The sequence below is a fragment of the Strigops habroptila genome, chromosome 6 (genome assembly GCF_004027225.2).
Source record: "Strigops habroptila isolate Jane chromosome 6, bStrHab1.2.pri, whole genome shotgun sequence".
NCBI lineage: Eukaryota > Metazoa > Chordata > Aves > Psittaciformes > Psittacidae > Strigops > Strigops habroptila.
In genome coordinates, this window is record NC_044282.2 from 58,333,206 (window position 1) to 58,352,369 (window position 19,164).

The window sequence follows — 19,164 nt, forward strand, 5'->3', positions numbered from 1 at the left end:
CAACTTATATCAGGGAAGTTGAACTAGATGATCTTAAGGTCCTTTCCAACCCTAATTATTCTATGATTCTATGATTCTTTGTAAGCTTTTTTATGTAAAAAGAAGTCACAGTGAGAACAAAGATAAGTCAGAAAGAATGCTATTGGGAGAGGGTAAAACATTGTCAATGTTTATAACAACAAAAAGAAATGCTAGTCATCGTGAACCTCCAATTTAGAGTAGTTGTATTTTAACTTCTGGTTTCAGCCCCATCCTCAAAGCTTATCCTCCACCTTGCATCTAGTTTAACTCCTTGCTTTCCTTTCCTGCCAGTGCGTGGCTCCCTCATTGATGAGCAAAAGGGTTCTTAGCAAAACATTTTAAGCTGTAAGGCTGGGCACCTTTCCATAGTGTACAGTAACATATTACACAGAAGCTATGTACAAAAGAAGCTGTAGGGACTCAAGGTATTCAAAGCTTTGATTAATTTAGAAATAACCAACCAAAGAAAATACCCTTAGACAGAGAACCAAATGCCGCTGGCATCTGAAGTCTGGAGGTGAGAAATTAGGATAAAGAACCTTAGAAGAAACAAATCATACAATTCAAGGGTACAGTCATATGAAAAAGAAAGTAATGTTTAAAGCTCTGGTTAAACAAAGATTATCTAGATAGCCAACAACTGCTGTATTTAATTTCCTGATGACATATCTTTGTATGCCGTCTGTTGCATAGAGAGAGTCTGTTCAGGGTGAAGAGCAGTCCGAAACAAGCTGGGAAAATTTGATGTCTAATCTTTTCATGAAGGGTGGTCAAACTATAAGGCTTGGATTCATCTGTCCTTAGCTGAGGCACTTTTCTAAGGCTTCTGACCATAGAGAATGAATTAATTTTGGGTTGTGGATGATCAGCAGCATTCCACCATAGCAGGGTGGAGACCACAGGAAGAAACCAAACACACATGGATCACAGAATCATAGAATTTCTAAAGTATTTTAAGGAAAAATGCATCAACAGAAATGAAAATACCTGTGCTATTTTACATGAGAGGAGCTTCTTTCCCTTTTAAATCTGTTAAGTAAGACTTGAAATAAGTTGCTAATATAAAACAGTCTTCAAAGTTCATCCACTGTAGCTTGTCCTTCTGAGTCAACAGTGGTAGCTTTCTGAGTCTGAACAATGCCTAGAGGCACTGTGATCCTTCTGTTAGCTTTTCATCTCCCATCCTTTGCCTCTCAATGGATTACCACAGGTAGGTAGGCACAGACGTGTAACTCTTCTCCCAACTACTGACAAGTCTGAGTTCCTTCAGATATCTCAATTTTTCTCTCTCTTATTTGAGCAGCCATTATCACCACTCCTCAGGTGGAATTAATTTACCTTAATTTAGCTTCACTTTTCTTCTTTCTGCTTTCTCTTGTTTTAGGAGGCAGTGACTTCAAAAGTGGTGACTCACCACATAGAAGGTCTCCACTGAGTCTTCTGTAGGTTGAATACAGTCGCTTTCTGATCAGTTTGTAAGAACTCATGCTTTTTCTTGGAGCTAGCATTTAGTTCAGCTTGTATCTTTTGATATTAAAAGTGCTACTATCCACTTATTAATGTTGGACATAGTAAGACATATTATGTAGTTACCTATTTTTCACAGCGCCTCCTCAATTGCCCTATTTTGTCTTGAAACAATAAAAATTATGCCAAGATTGAATTTTTTTCACCATTTCACTTTCTTCTCCCTTTCAACAAACATATTAACAAAGAATCTTGATAATCATATTGCTACTTAATATACCTTATTAATCACTACCTTCTGTGCTTTGGCATGGAAATTATTTCAACATTTTCTTTCCTGTCATAACAACCTTTGAAATACAGAGCATTTTCTCCTCCATTCAAAACCAGGACAACACACTTTCTGAAAAAGTTAAATCTGGGGTGCTCTGGTGAAAAGCTTGTTAGATTCCAAATACGCACTACCAATCTCTTTCTTCTTGATTACCCCTATGCAGTGCCTACGCAGTCACAGATGTGACTGTAACTCAGAATTATTGCAGTTAAATATGGTATCCTATAATAGGTTTGAAACACAAAAGTTGTTTCAATGCCTACACTGATTCAGTGGTGACAAAAGGTAAAATATAGGTAATTTTGTAGCGCAGTTTGTGGTGGGTTTTTCTGATGAACAAATATATTGGAAGGATCTGATTAATTCACGTGAGTTTGGTATAACAACTATGTATTCTACAATCAAACTTGTTTTATATTAAAAAAATATAGCTACCTACAGCTCCTTATTGAAAACCTAGTGTGGTTAGGACAATAATCAAGTTGTTTTTTAGCTTTAGAAACTTGAAAGAGCATCATTAAGACAAATACAACAGATTAATACTTTTTCTACATGATGGCTTCAAATCTGCTGTGCTCATCATAGTTGTTGGAGTGAATTTCATGTGGTTTCTTCTCTTCTGGAACCTGCCATGAAAATCAGAGAAGAGTTCAGTTGATGAGATATAGACTTCCTTTTGCCATATGAGGAGACCGAAGTGCACAGAGAATGTCACTCTATTTGTATATATTATGTTTCTGTTTATTAACATTGTCACAGCCTGACAAGAACCACCAGTTCTGAATTGAGGAATGAAATAAAGATTTTCTTAACAGAAGAATTCCTTAACACTTATATTAACTAAGAGTTCAAAATTAATATCTGCAATTTTCAAAGAATTCTAAAGGAATAAGGTGACCATCTCTAATGAAATGTAAAACGAAGTTGTATTCTATCAGTCTCTTCTGATTACCTGATAAAGCTCACTTAGAGTATTTCTGAGCACATTTAAGGACTTTAATACTTCAGATATTTTTATTAATTACATATGACAGCCTATTTCAGGTTTAGCCAAAAAACAGTGCTTTGACTTTCCCAAGGTCAAATGGAGAATGACTTGCAGAGCTGTCATTAATAATTGTTTTTTTCTGATTGTCATTGCTACAGCTGATCTTTTGGCTCACAACTTCCGCTTAGACTGCAAACTTTCACCAAAAACCAAAATAAGCGGTTGATTCATACTGGAATTTAATTAATGAAAAAGCTAATAAAATCTCCTTCTGGTTCACAACATTTAATTTAAAGGGAATGTATATCATGTATTTCTATTTGATTTTGTCCTGGCATAAAGGATAAAATTCAGATTGGCCAAATTAAGAACCTGTCATCAGTCTATAATGAAGGGAGATGCAGAAGGCCTACAAATGGTACAGGGAATTTCTTAGGTTAGCTAAGAGGATATATATGTCTGAATTTCTGATCTGCACTTGATTGGCAACCAATTCGGAGATGTATGTGGGACTCCAATGATCAAATCTAGGTCTGTATGGTACAGAGCTCTACTTTTGAGGTAGGCAATAAAAGGTCTTTCCTTATCAGTGGGGATTATATATATTTTCAAGGTTTTAGTTCATGTAACCTAACACAGATCTGGAAGGATTCAAATGAACTGCAATCTAGAGCCACCTCTTCATTGAGCATAAAGGGAGCCTAACAGGGCTATTTCAGATATACTTGTTTCTCAGCTCATTGTTTGTGTCTTCATGCATAAAAAAATAGTGCTGAGGGGCCATCTTCTTCTGTTAACCTCAGTGGTCAGATCGTTCAATCAGGAAGCATAAGAGCTTCTTGTTAGCTTAAGAGAGACTCACCCTAGAAATACTGAAGAAGAGCTCTAAATTTCACAGAATCACAGAATCGTTAGGATGGGAAGGGACCTCTGGAAATCATTTAGTCCAACCGCCTGTCAAAGTAGGGCCACCTAGAGCAGGTTTCATTTACTATGAAATTCTAGATCATGCTAGAAAAGCAGCACCATTTACCCAAAAATGCAAATAGCACTATCTAAACTACAAGAAGGAAGAGGATGCATGTCACAACAAGAGCTTAAAAGAGCTCTACTAAGGTCTCAATTTTTTTGATCTATTTCTGCTTCTTATTCAAGGTTAGTCCAACTTAATGGCACGACGAGCTAGCAAGTCCAAAAAAGACCTTGAAGGTAGTCTTGATAGTTTCACAGCCTTAGCCAGTGAAGCATTTTTGGAAGTTAACTTATACGTGCAAACCACAAACCCTAGGAAAGTAGGACTGAAGTGTGCCGTGTGTATTCCAACATAATGAAAATAAAGAGAGGTTGTCTCTTACCTCCCAAAACACAGAGTCATCAAAGCAGTTCTGGTCAGATATTTGTCCCAAGAAAGGCAGCTTTAGAATGCCACCTGAAGGAAAAACAGCATCAGAGGTTAAAAAAAAAAAGACAAAATGCCCAAATAAATGTTCCTCAGATGTGCCATGGGGAGTCTCCTATGTTTTCTGACTCATTTCCTAGTCTACAGAAATTCCCAGCCACCTGGTCACTCATTAGGAGAGGTGATGCAGTTTTCTTCATGTCAACATGAATAAGAGCTTGTTTTAAATTGCTCAATTGAAATTTTCTGTTTCAACCTGGATTTTTGGTTGTAAATTATCCACAGTCACATGGAAATATGTGACACCTAAATGGATATGTCTTCATCTCAAACTAGTTTCTGTCCAGGATTTTAAGAGAAGAATTTAATCCATAACATCTTACTATTCCTATACATAGTACTCAGTTTCTTTGAAGTATGTATTCAGCAAGATATCTAGGCTTCATCTGAAGACAAAATGATTGGAAAACTGCTTTTCCATATTTAAGTTTCTGCCAGTGTGCCATCATGCATTATTTCTATTTTTCTATTTTGTATTATTCACATGAAGTTGTTGATACATTAAAGTTCTCCATGGGCAAAACTCTAAATTCACACATATTTCAGTTGCTATATGTGTCATACTGACCTGTCACTGCTCCACCTGCCAGTGCAATTCCAATTGTGCTGCCCAGGGCAGCAGCCTGCATGCCGGGAGTAAAGGGGATACCTTGACTGAAAAGAGCAGAAAAACAAACCATTGATAATCAAAGAATTATTGCACTTTGAGACTGGTAGTTGGTCTTACAACATTTTACTTGCTGTCTGCTGGACAAGGTGGCTCATAGGAAAATATCCAGCCATTGTTGTGTACAAGACAGAAATAATGATTTTATCTTGATTTTGTTTAAGACTACAGATGAAAACAAGGTCTTTGGAAAGGTTATTAGTATCTTGTAAACCTTGAGAGAATTCTCCCTTTTGTCAAAAAGACCAGTATTTTATCTTTTTGGAGTCTTTTAAGATAGTTGAAATAACCCATTTTGCTAATTTTCTTGGAAATCTTACAGTTACCAGCAGTTTAATTGTAGAATCATAATAAAGATTCATCTATGTTTGAATGGTTCTGTATGCTGGTTTTTTATGATGTTTTAAATTTATTTATTTTTACTTGAAGTTTTAATTTGGAAGAAGCTTGGCATATAAACAGTATGCTAATGGCAGGATATCAAGAAGAGTCCTATCTAAATCAGAACACAATGTCTGACATCAAATCAAAGATGCCTTTTCTGTAAAAAAAAAAAAATAATTAGATCCAAGGAAAGGAAAATTAGGACAGGCCTGCAAAAATCAATAGCCTCCTTTCTCTCTTCTCTCTGTAACTCACCTATTTTCCTCGTTTATTGTAGTTACTACGATGCCAGCGATACCTCCCAGTATTCCAGGTAACCCATGTAAATTATGAACTCCACGAGTGTCATGAATGTTCAACTTGGATGCCAACAAAGGCTGAAATGAGGAGAAAGATGAAGTTTATAGTGAGTTTATAGTCTCCCGTTATCTCTAGAATGATATACAAAAGAAAGTATTGCAGAAGTATAAGAAACAATTTAATTAATTTAGGTACGCAAAGTTCAGCTATAAAACATGTTTTTTTTTCCTTCACTGTGAAATTGCTTATATACAGAGAAACTCAAGTCTGTAGGTATAATGGTACAAATTTCCAAGCTATCATCACAAATATAATGGTACAAAACACAAGACAGTCCACTGATGCTCTTAATCTTTCCAGCCACCGCAGCAAAAGTTGAAGGAGGTGGCTAAGTACCAGATACACACTTCTGAGTCTGCTTGTCAGGTAATTTCTTCCAGAATGTTTCTCCATCAGGAAATTCCAGTTCAATCCATTTTAGTCAGAATATTTTTTTCTACGTTTTGCACAAGAAACAATTCCATTTTACAATTCTTAAGTACTTTTGATTACAGATCTATTTAGAAATTTTAAAAGACTGAATAGTCCTATTTCACTGATACATGGACTTGGAGGAAAATTCTGGGAGCTCCTTGCACAGAAATCCCAATTTTAATGAACCCTAATGTCTTTGTGATCCTTCTCTGCTTCTAGATGATGGACTGAAGTTATCTCATAAGCGTATATTTAAATCACACTTTTAAAAATTGCTGTTATCTAGAGTTTGCTGTCTATACTGGTGATATCAGCCAGTTTCTAAACTCCCTTTCTAGCAAACCAAAGGAGCTCCAGTGAAGACAAATAAGCAGTAAGTACATGACAGCAGAGTTGGGTCCTCAGTACTTACAGTCAGGAAGTGGAACCCAAAGACAGAGATGATTCCAGCAATGCTCCCAATGCACATGGCAGCAAAAGGGTGGATGGACAAGTCAGCACACGTACCCACTGCTACTCCTCCTGCCAGGGTGGCGTTTTGGATGAGAACCTGCAAAGAGTATGCACAGATGGAGATGATATATGTGGAAGGCTTGTTTTAGAGATGAGTGACTGAAGGCTTTTTTGCATAAGGAAGTTTTCCTTTTCTTCAGGTGAGATTTTTCCAATGAAGAATGAACAGGAATTCAAAACAGGGTTCTGTATTGCATGATCAGGTTCAATGCTGGTTCAATGCTGCTCTCAGCCAGTTTAACTGGGACCAGTTTAACAAAGTCCAACTTTTGCAAAGTCACCAAAACTCATTTGACCTCTCGAGAAGCCAGGCTGAGCCAGTGAGAACTGCTCCTACAACAGCAGTAAATTCTGCAAGCGCATTGAACCATGCCTGCTCATGCTGAACTTAGATAAACACTTCATCCAGCAACTTCTGGAAGTTGTGCTTTCAGCAACTGCTGGAATGAAGTGCATGAAAGCATAGGGGATGGATTTTAGGATAAGGAGGTGAAAGGTTGGCAGTCTGGCAGCCTCAATGTAGTTTGGTTTGCCTGTTGTGCAGCTGCACTGTGAGATCGCTACAGAACAGATTGTTGCTTTGAGAGACCTATTCTGGCTATGGCAATACGGTAACTCACATAGGATCTTTAGAATAACACCCAAAAGTCCATCTGAATGTTGGACTAATGTCTCTATGGTCCAGCAGGTTCTGTGGGCAAGAGAGAACAAGTGAGCAGGATCATCACTATAATGTCTAAGAGCTTTTCACTCTCCAGATGAAGTGATCACACTGAGGAATTGCCACATACCTGAAGTAGGGTGGGTTGCCTCAGGACCCGATCTTACATTATAGTTTTTAGAAGTATAATAGCTCTAATTTTGCCCACAGCATGAGCAAAGGCTCCAGATAGCTCATGGATATTGGGAATCTGTCTAATCATCCTTATTATAGAGGGGTGACTTGATTTATCAGAGGTTGCAATGTGATTCTTACCATACTGAATTTGCCTCTTTGATCCAGCAGGCTGGAGAAGGCGAATGTTACAACAGTACATGCAGCCAAGGAATAGTAGGTGTTGACAATTGCTTTAATATAGAAAACACTTCCAGATGCAATGGCAGAGTTAAAACTAGGCCAAAAAAGCCAAAGGAACAAGGTACCTGGATGAATAGAAGTCAAAATGAAATAAAGACTGTTCAGTCACAAGGGGTATTTCAGTATGAAAGATACAACAGAACAGAACTAGCTGCAAGAAATGAGGAAGATGATCAATAAGAAACATGAAATTGTCAAAATGCTGGAAGAAATAATAGATTATGCAGAAGCTTTTGACATTGGCATTTATGATTTGGACACAGGGTATTAACCAAATCTTACTGGAAGACTTTGACACATTGTGATTCCCTTGTCATGCTCCACTCACTGCCAAAGCTCACCACCACTGTGAAAACCATACCAGCATAGGATGCATTAGCAAGACAGTTTGCATGCAAATCCTTTATCATCTACTGATATAATTGATAGTTTTAGCTGGTAAATTGATCTACCAATAGATCTCACAGACAGGTGTAGAATAGGTGTCATAGACAGATAGGTGTATGGTTTCTAACATTCTTTAGTGGGATAAGCACAGTTCAATAATTTTAATTATGGCCAGCTTCTATGAAATGTTGCTTATAACAGAAGAGTTAACAAAAAGTGAGTCACCACTAATGCACAGTAAAAATGCATCTTTACTTTGACTTTTCCTACAGGAAAAGCTGTAAAAATATGTGTCACTGAAAACACTGTACATACATCAGACAAAAAAGAATATGTGTCTAGGAGTGTACTTACAAAAATAGATGCAGTGTAATAATAGACAATCATTAAAATGCAGGAATGAAGGAGGGATGAACTGATCAGCATTCACTATTACATCACTTACCAATCATGGCAGATATGTCCGACTGATAAGTAGATTCTTCATTTTGATGTTTTTTTTTCAAACCAGGACGATACAAGACCAGGGTTACAGCTAAACCAAAATAAGCCCCAAAAGCATGGATGGTCATTGAGGCTCCAACATCCGTAGCCTGTAGTAAGGACCCAAAATAATGCCACAGATTTTATACAGAATAAAGATGAGGTTTCAATGAAGGAGAAGTCAGGATGACCTTAATTCTTTATTTTCTATGATAGAAACTAAAACCTAGAGTATGTAAACTGGAAGTATTACAAAGTGAAAGCATTTTTTACAAACAGAAAATAATTATTGCTAAATAATTGTACCTGAAATACTTCTGTAACTAGATGTTCATTGCACGCAAAGATTGTAATCTCCAGAATTGTCAAGATCAGCATCTGAAGAGGACTTGTTTTCCCCAGGACTGCTCCAAATGAAATCAGAGCTGTCGCTGTACTGAAGTCTGAATTTATTATGCTGAAGTTAATAAAAAACAAAGCAAAACAAAAACCCAAATCAGTTTAAAGAGACCTGAAATAAGGCTCTAATATCAAACCTGCCATATCATTGAAATGATAGAATTTCACATCTTCTGATATAAAATTATTAAGATCATCTTTGTGGACAAAAATTAAATCAAACCTTTCCAAATGGGTTTTGTAGAGATCTTACCAGCTACTGAGGAAAAAGTTTGGGAACGTTATCTCCTGTTTATACCATATATGCATGTTCTTCGCAAGTTGAAATGACAGCGAAAAGTCAGATGAGATATGTATTGCAGATGTGCAGGGATATTTATAGCTCTGACTGTCACTGAAACTCCAAAGAGGAGAGGGAACTTATAGCTTTGGTCAGATGGTCTATCTCATTTCAAAAGCCTTGCATGCCTTTCTATCACTGTGCATCATGTTTGCATTAGCTGTCAGGAAAGACTGGTGTTAACAGGTTATGGGGAATGGCAAAGATAAATAAAATGACAAACTGGTCAAAACCTTGCAGCACAGAAGGGCACTAACTTACGAGTCCCTCCATAAGTGCAAATCTGTAAGCATTAAGGAACTACTTATATTATTTCTGCTTGTCCCTCAGTAATGTTTGGATGTTGTCCCTTTCAAAATTGTCTACAAGTTGTCTCAGAAAAAAAGAACTGCAGATGTGGAAAACTCTCCGAGACCTTGGCAGAAGCAGGACAGATGAATGGGAGGGGTAAAAGTATCTAGGGCCATTGCTCATGAGGTCTCTTATTCTATGATTGGGGTCCAAAACCTAATGCAGTATGGTACGCATGCAAATCATTCCTTGAGAAGTAGGAAAAAATCTTATGAGTGGATAAACGTACTGTTCCACCCATGTTACAGCCACACTTCCATGTGTTGTGGAAGGACAGACCTTTTCATGCCTGCTGGCTGCAGGAGATGATGTGCTACTGCTGGAATTCTTCCAGCTTCCACAGCTCCAGAGTTTCAGAGTAGTCTCTACATGTAACGCAGCACCTCAAATTTCATCCCACACTTTGGTTCTCTTGGCCCAGTGCACTGCATGTTGCCCCTTTAGAGGTGAAGGCCACATGAATGTCAAAAGGTGGACAGTAAGGCTCAAACAAATTTCAGTGAACTTACAGTTTGATCCCATAGATATTGTAGTTTAGGGCTTCTCCTGTTATCTTAACAGATATAGATGTTAGTTTTGGTAAATTCACATGTACCTTTTGCTATTAACATGAATTTTCCCTCCTTGCATGTGCCAAAATCCTTGCATCAGGGTTCCCCACTGGAGACCGAAGGCAGCAATGAGCATGCTGATACCAACACTGCTGAATCCATATTTCTTCAGAAAGGTCATCAGGAAACCAAATCCAACAAATATCATCACATGAACATCCTGAAAGACTGAAGGGACAACATGACTGTGTAGTGACTATGAAGAGCAAAGGGAGGCAAGCTAGGGACAAACGAGGATTTAATAGAAAATAAAAGGGTTTCAACTCATGTCATCAATGTGATCCATACTTTCCCTCTTCATGACCAGTCTACTAGTTGAAGATTGAGTGTCTGGAAAATGCAAGACCCAATTACAGATTTTATTCCTTGCTATATCATTATGAATAGAACACTAGATCTCTATACCAGAAAATTTAGTGTATTTGGAATTGTTCTCCGTGTACGAAGCTACCTGGAATATCTCAGCTTCACGTCCTTACAGAAAAGTTCTCTTCCCTCTCAAACAAAGCTTGTCACATCCAGCATGTTCTGGCAAACTCCAAAACTGTACATGAGATTTGTTTGGTAGAGTGCTAGTTGGTTCAGTGAAAGGTATGCTTGTGATCCCTAAAAATTACTGTCCAAGAGATTGATTTCTTTCCATATGTAAAAGAAAAAGGCATTTAAGGTAATGTCTAAACTAGTAAATTAATATTGCTAATCAACATATACTTAGCCCTCCTTCAAACATACTCCCTCCCCCAAATATGAATTTTGTTAAAGTCTAGGTAGTTTTCTATTATTTTTAAAGCTTTTTATTTTTTTAATTTACTTTTTTAGGCTTTTTAATACAAACTGTGTTTATCACCACAACATGAGCATTTTATATTTTAAATATTTTGTTACTCTGAACTGTTTTGTGTGATTTAATGGGCTCTACACCAAACATGCTTGAGTTCTGTAACTGAATTTTTCTCTGATTTTATTGTTAGTAAGAACCTCAGTATAGAGAAACTGTTTCTTTTCATTTCTATTTCATTGCCTCCTATATGCAAATGTACAGGAAAAACTTGAGACGTTGTCTTGGTTAGTATAATATTTGGCTTAAAGTTACATTTTGCGGTTACCTATAGTTTTGCTATATGCATTACCAAGTTTAGCCAAAAGAGGGCCCAGAAGTATAATAAGTTACTGAAGATTCCTAATAAACTCAATTATATTTGCACTGTCATATTCCAGCCCTAACCTAGTGCAGAAATACACACATGCATATAGTAAGATCCTTCACACTGGACTTCACACATCTAAAGAAGAGCATAGTAATGCAGGTGGTTAGAAGACATCCCCAACCCTTTTTCTTTCTCTTTAGCCTGGACATTTTCACATTTATTTCCTGACTTCAATAATAGCCAGTGATGGGATTCTTGAGGCCCCTGCAGTCCTTTGGAAGCTTCATATTTTCCTCCATGTTACTCAATTTCCAGAACTACCATCCAAAAACTCTTGTGTTGTGCTTATTACTTATTTTAAAAGATATGCAATTAACTTATTTTCCCCATTTAGGCTTTGCCTTTGATATACTTGTATATTTTGTATTGCAATGCTGTGCCAAGATAACTGTCTTGCTTAGAGCTCAACATATTCCCTTACTTTAGAGGACCTGTCAAGAAATGAAAAACATAGCTGGGGACAATCCAAACCATGCTAATACAACCTTCCCGATCCTATCAGCAGCAAAGTCTTTAGTACCATAGGGGATGCAGAATCCAAAACACAGCTTAATTTTCCCATATTCCTGCATCAGGGGGAGTCAGCAGTGGGTGTTTAGGAAAAGGATATTAAAGTACAAGATAATGTGACAGGTACATCTGTCTGTGTACCCTCCCAGTTTGCAGCAGCCTGAGCCACAGGAACACAGAACTGCATCTTCGTAACTGACTTGACTGTGGTGGTGGACTGCACATAGAATCATAGAATCATAGACTAGTAAGGGTTGGAAAGGACCTTAAGATCATCTAGTTCCAACCCCCCTGCCATGGGCAGGGACACCTTGCCCTAAACCATGTGGTCCAAGGCTCTGTCCAACCTGGCCTTGAACACCGCCAGGGATGGAGCATCCACAACCTCCCTGGGCAACCCATTCCAGTGCTTCACCACCCTCACTGTAAAGAACTTCTTCCTTATATCTAATCTAAACTTCCCCTGTTTAAGTTTGAACCCATTACCCCTTGTCCTACCACTACAGTCCCTAAGGAAGAGTCCTTCCCCAGCATCCTTGTAGACCCCCTTCAGATACTGGAAGGCTGCTATGAGGTCTCCACGCAGCCTTCTCTTCTCCAGGCTGAACAGCCCCAACTCTCTCTCAACATCTAGAGCAACTCTCCTTCAAATGTCTTAGAAAACACGTAGCAGTGAGAACTGAATTGAGATAGAATTGGGTGGATAGAGTTCTAATTGTTCATTTTGTTCCTCTAACACCACCATGATGATCTCAGGTACAGGTAATCACCCAGATTTTCTTTTTAAGTGAGACAAAAATATCTTGACACGTCACATGAGAAATCTCTTTTCAAATAAGGGAGGGCATAACCCAAGATTGCTTTCTCTCTTTTTTGAGGATAAGTGGAAACTGGATGCTGAACAAGCCTTTTTTCTCCTGTTTAAAACAATTTTATGTGAGTGACCATTCACCTAGTAACCTATGGGACCAGCGCCTTTGCATTTGAGAAGAGGCCCTGTTTATTTGTCTGACTCTTGTAAAACTACTTTATTAAGAGCTCGTTACTGTTACCAAAAAGTACAGAACTAGAGGGCAAATCCATAAAAGCTACACAGCAACATTTACAAAAGTAGCCTTTTTGTTTGATTTTAGCAGAAGAAAGTGGAAGTCAAAGTGATACACGACTTCAGCAGTATTCAGTTTACATTACACTCGAGTTTCATGCACAAAATGAGGGGTATGTTTGAAAATTACCTACTTCTTTCTTTTTATTATTTAATCAGCCTATGCCATGAAACTTACTATGAAGTTTTAGTTTTGCCCATTCAGGGTAGTCAGCTCCAGGTAAGAAAATTTTTCTAGTCTCCCAAAGGATATTATTGTTTGTTAGCATATTACTTGCTCTTGTTTGCAATCTTCTGGTTGCAATTATTAATATTAATATTAATGTTAACATCTAACCATTAATAATTTACTTGCATTGCAGACAAAGCAAGTAAATTTTTCTCATTGAAACTTCCCACTCATGTATACCACATCTCAGTAAATCATGTCTAGATTAGTAAAAAGATGCTTTAATGTTTAAGTAACCTGAGTCTACATGTGGGCAAAAGAACAGGTTTCAAAAGCACACTGGTGACTGAGGAGTTTAATTCTCAGTGCCCATCAAGAGGGCTTCTGCATGCTCAGGTCTCTTTTGAAAGGTGCTTTTAGAAATCTTACCCAGGGCCTGAAGATTAGAAGCAATTCTTTTTGAAGCAAGAAACTGCTGAAATGTAATCCTGGGTCCTTTTGAGGGCAAGCCAGGATTCATATAAATGTTTTAAAGCTGTCTGGACTTATTTACACAAAAGATTAAAAGTAGGTTAATATATGGATATTGAGGGCAAATTTCAACTAGTCTAGCCCATATCTTGTGCTTTAACTACCTCTTAAGCACCCTTTTAAAAAAAAAAAGGTCTGGAATTATTTTAAATGATTGGGAAAAAAACCCATGATTTGAAATAAGGTGTTTCAGTAACTAGTTGTGTTTAAGAAAATACAGTTCTTCTGTGAGATGGGAAAATAAAGATTGGGAAAAACTTTCCATCAGATCCTGAACAAAACCACTGCACATGATTCTTCAGGGCTGCCCATGACCAGTGTATTAATTCCACTGCAAGGTTTCCACACAGTTTTCTGTCTCAATGCAAAGATGCTTGTGGCACCTGGGTTTATACTAAATATGTGACTTTGCTCTGCCTAAAAAAGTAAACTGTAGAACCCTGAACAAGAGGGGTGCATCATTTTCCTAAGCCATGAGTCATGGATCAATCACAGGACATTATGTACAGGACACCAGTACTAAAGAAATCCTCTAAGAGTGCTTGCTTGGCACTTGCCCTTGTCCTCCCATTGTAGTGGCACAGCACACCTGAAGTTGTCCATCCATATGCTATGCTTGTACCTGCATTCACCAGAAATAGATAAAATGCAAAGTTATGCTTTGGGAATGATCTCAGCTCAGCTCTCCTTACCTGAGTACAGAACTGTGGTGATCCTCAATTATTATTTTCATCTTCTTTCAGTCCAAAAAGACTGAAATAGCTTTGATTCATGGTGCCGAGGTATTTAAGGCATATAAAAGAAAGCCTTGCACTGCAGTTCTCAGAATATAAATTGGCCCCTGGCCAAAACAGCTAAATCTGTGAGGTAAGGATGGGTTACCATCTTTGGGAATAGCATGGGAAGCAGTTTGAACCCATTGTTTTGCAAATTCAGGGGAAGTCCTGGCTCAGGGTATGTCCTAATACATCTATAAAACCATAGGACTAACTTTCTGCTGGGTCCTCAGACAAACTGTGCTCTTGTGAGCATTTTCTAGGCAGGGAATTTTGAGAGGAAGACGGCCTAAAAGTGAAAACATGGGTATAAGGAAATCCTGCTTTTATTCCACTTGTTGTGAATGAGATCCATCAACTCTTTTAAATCAGCATCGAAAAGTCCAACATTAAATCTGTGGTGTTTGCTTAGTTTACGTCTGTACTGATGACCTGAACAGCCTGCCCAAAAGGCAAATGTCATACGTTCAGTTACACCTGTACAGCTACATGCTGTTCTCTTCCAAAGTACTGTTCCCCTGTTAAGACTAGTCCCTTAACCTATGCTATGTCTAAAGCCATACCTAAGAGGAGGTCAAGGTGCTGGTTTTCACCCAGCAACTTGCAACTAAGTACCACACAGCCGCTTTACTCACGTCCTCTGCCTAGTAGGGGAGGAGAATTTTAAAAAAGGTAAAACCTGTGGATTAAGTACAGTTTAATAATTAAAATAAGGTATGATATAATACTGACATTAATACTACTAAAAATAACGAAAACGGAAATAATGAAACGAGAGAGACAGAACAAAAAAACCAACAAACAATATGAAACACAATACGATTGCTCACCACCCACTGATGGATGTCCAGCCCATCCTCAAGAAGCAATCGGCACCTCTTGGCCAACTCCCCCCAGATTACATACTGGGCACGACGTGCTGTGGTATGGAATACCCCTTTGGCTAGTTTGGGTCAGGTGTCCTGTCTCTGCTGCCTCTCACCTTTTTGTGTCCCTCCTTACTGGGAGAGCATGAAAGACTGAAAAGTCCTTGATTGGGGCAAGCATTACTTAGCAATAACTAAAAACATCAGTGTGTTATCAGCATCGTTCTCAGACTAAAGCCAAAATGCAGCACTGTACCAGCTGCTAAGAAGAAAATTAACGCTATCCCAGTCAAAAATAACACAATGAGCCAAAACCATGCCAGCAGTTTGCCAGTAGTTCAACAGTATAGGTGGCTGGGGACAGTGTGCAGGTCATACACTGCCTGTGCAGGAAGGCATGTGAGCCAGTAGGCAATTTCTCCCACATATCTTAGACTCTGATATTAAGAAAGGAATAGCTGTGGGTGGTCCCTAACTGGATAGATTACTTTTAAAGGCCTATATTGTAGTGTTAGGATCTGGTGAGAAGAATTCTTTCCTCTGTGATGTTAATGAGGCTTCTGCCCTCTCTCTGATGCTTTTTTAAAAAGGAGATATTAAATTAAAAAAAAAAAAAAAAGAAAAAAAAGCAGGGCTGGGAGAGAGTTTTGTCAAGTGTGACAACAGCCTATCTCAGGAGCTACCAGAGAACACAATACCCATGGTGATGCACGTGGCATAGGCAATCTTCATCCAGAAGACTTGAGGTTTACACAGAAATGCACCACAGATTTTAAAGGGCCACTGAAAACTCAAATTACTGGCATGAGGATCCCATATACCTTCCTTAATTTTCTTTGGTAAGGAAGACTCCATGAAAATGCAGGTCAATTTTGTACCAGAGCTAGCACACATGACATTCAGACTGGAAAATGTAATTTTCTCTGTTCTTGTGGTGTGAAAAGACCTTAATCTGGGTCTTCAAGACCCATTTCCTAGATAGCATCGTTCTGGTTTACCAGATTTTACAAAGATGCCCAAAACACTTTTGTTCTGTGGCTGTATCTGTTGCTGTTGTGTTGTTTTGGGGCAAAGTCAGAGAAGAGGTAGGTGGACAGGGGTACTAGGCAATAGCTATATTAATAAAATAACAGTGACTGAGTAGAATTATCTGTGCTGTCTAATTATTAGTGTGGTTTCTGACACAGTTTTTGCCTAGGCCAACTATCACCTCCTAGCTCACAGTGGACCAAGGAGCATTCCCAATATACTGTCTACATATTGGACCACCTAATTTAGGGACTGTGATAGTTCAATATCATGGACATGGCTAAGTTGCGTCTCAGAAAGAGAATGGGCTCTGGCATAGCCTAAGTTATTATCTCTTGGGGGTACTGCTGGATTTTAGTGGAGTTAACCCAAATATGAGTAATTAATCCCTGATGTTCATCAGCTGACTTGCATCTGGAGCTGAATAATGTCATGCATTCACCGTTCTCTCCAATGGACATTTCTCTGTTTGAGAATAGACATCACAAGACTACTAGTGGGTGAAGTGACCATGAGATCACATTCCTCTGTAACAGTCAATGAAAGGACAGTTGGAAAGATAAAAAGAGGGATACATTCAAAATTACATCTGTACTACATGCAGGCAAGGAGGTCAATGTTATGATCCTCATTAAGAAGGCTGCAATCAGACTACAAGTTGTTAAGACATCAGAGGCAAGAAAACAAACAACAAACCTTCAGTGCTGCCAGCAAGACACAGGCTACTCCTCTGTATACTTATTTTTCTATTTATTTACAGTCTGATCTTTATACGAGGAGGAATAGGGTGTGAGAAGCTAGCAACTCTTTCTGAGGCCAAAACTTTTTTGCTGAATGTCATCCAGCATTTGCAGAACAACAAATCAACAGAAATGTTTGTAGGCTGAACCATTACTGTCTACAGTTGAGCCACTGCTTTGAATGATAGGAGGGGGTTATCCACCTTGTGACAAAAACTACTGACCTTTGTGGAGTCCAGTTTCTGCAAACATATTGTATAATGATGATGAATATATTGAACATGTTGCCCAATTTCCATGTTCTTATAAGAAAACCTTTTGAAGTCTGGATGACAGAAATAAAATGTTTTGTTCATTTTCATAATCAAGATGATAGAAGATCAGGCAAGAAACATTACGACCCATCTCTGGAAAGTGCTAGAATTGTTCAAAGCAATCAATATTTCTCCAAGTTTTAACCTGCTATGCGAACACTAGAACTATTTTCAGGAATTTTCTGTCCCAGAACAGCTAATTGTAGCAGTTAGGTCAATTTAGTACCTTTCAGAATCCAAAATACTTTCAGAATTTTATATGTACTCAGCTTGAACTTGCCTTTGAAGCCTGCTGCTTTCACACCTCAGAAAAAGTTTGTTTGCCCCAAAGCATGCCTTTCTTTTCGAGCTATATCAGTAGGCCTAATAAGTTAGTCAGAAATATTGTTTAGGATTAGTTTAAAGAAATTATAACTTCTATAAATGTTAGACAGCAACACTTACTTGGGTATAAAATTTGAGAGTGATCACCATCTTCATATTTCACAAATATCCCAAACAAAACAATGATGATCACTTCCAGAAGAAGAGCCACTATTGAGAACTTGAACCTCATGTTGGTGTCAAGAGCTGAAGGCATTGCAGGAGAGTAGGTGGTTGTGAGAGCCTGATAAAAGACGCTTGCCTTTAGTGGATCCTGCTTCAGTGGATCTGGGTGATACAGCAAGAAAAAAAAAAGAAACAGCCGAGCACACCGTCACACCCACTATGGAAGGGAAACAGTATGGGTCAATATAGCGTTTTCTATTTCCCAGGCTATTTCTGTGCATAAAATGCTGGCTTACATTTTTTTTTTTTTTTCAATTGGTAATTCACACCAGCTCATTTAGCCACAGATATGTTTCTCACTGTCTTATAAGTATTTTAAAAAAGAAATAGCCTAAAAGAAAATCTCACAGAGCCTGGTTTGCTGCATGTAGTAAGGAACACAGCCTCAGTCAATTGTGTTTCCTGTAGCAAATAATTCCTTCAAGTTGTAGCTTTCATTTTAAAATAATAATTTTTCATCTTATATGAAATATGGATAATATCCTATTCTTCATATAGGATATGATAAACAAAGAGAATCTCTTTCAGCAGGGTGGGGAAGTTCTTATCTCACAGCGAATGAAGTACTCAGAGCACATGTTCTTACTGTGAATTCTATTTAAAAAGAAAATTATTATACTTCTTTAGGAGAAAAAAGGATATTCCTAGTTTTAAAAAAATAAAGTTGAAGATTATTAAGAAGAGGAATTAGAAAAAATGTCTCAGATTTTCAGTTTTAATTTTTGGTTGTTTTGCATTTCCCTTATCTCAGACAATGAAAACAGTTCAAAGACCAAATCTCTTCAATAGTTTTTAAAAGCTCAGTTTGTAAACTTTCTCATGAATGAGGGAGCAAATTATATTTCACTTAGATTTCTGTTGCATGATCACTTGTTCTTGAGATTCACATTGCTTGTCAAAATTTGTCTTGACCCTTCAAAAATTTTTATTTTATGCATGTGATACTAACTTGGCCTCTGTTAATCCAGTATTCAGAAGATAGGCCAACATTGTATCATAGGAGCCTTTATTTCATGAAAAATTGTATCTATTAAAAAAAAGGGATGATATTGCAGTAGTAGATAACTTGGTCATGAAGTAGTAGTGCTAAGATACTGCAATAAAATTCCAC

General features: G+C 37.9%; 1 protein-coding gene across 1 annotated transcript; it reads right to left on the reverse strand.

The window, feature by feature from the left end:
- Positions 1-1,396: 1,396 nt before the first annotated feature.
- RHAG (Rh associated glycoprotein) lies at positions 1,397-18,161 on the reverse strand. Its single transcript, XM_030489447.1, has 10 exons — positions 17,949-18,161; positions 10,241-10,424; positions 8,862-9,012; positions 8,518-8,665; positions 7,584-7,750; positions 6,507-6,644; positions 5,576-5,697; positions 4,838-4,923; positions 4,166-4,239; positions 1,397-2,448 (listed from the first exon to the last, which is right to left on the reverse strand). Exons 1-10 carry the CDS (start codon positions 18,082-18,084, stop codon positions 2,371-2,373), a joined length of 1,284 nt encoding a protein of 427 aa, XP_030345307.1. The 5' UTR covers positions 18,085-18,161; the 3' UTR covers positions 1,397-2,370.
- Positions 18,162-19,164: the final 1,003 nt, after the last annotated feature.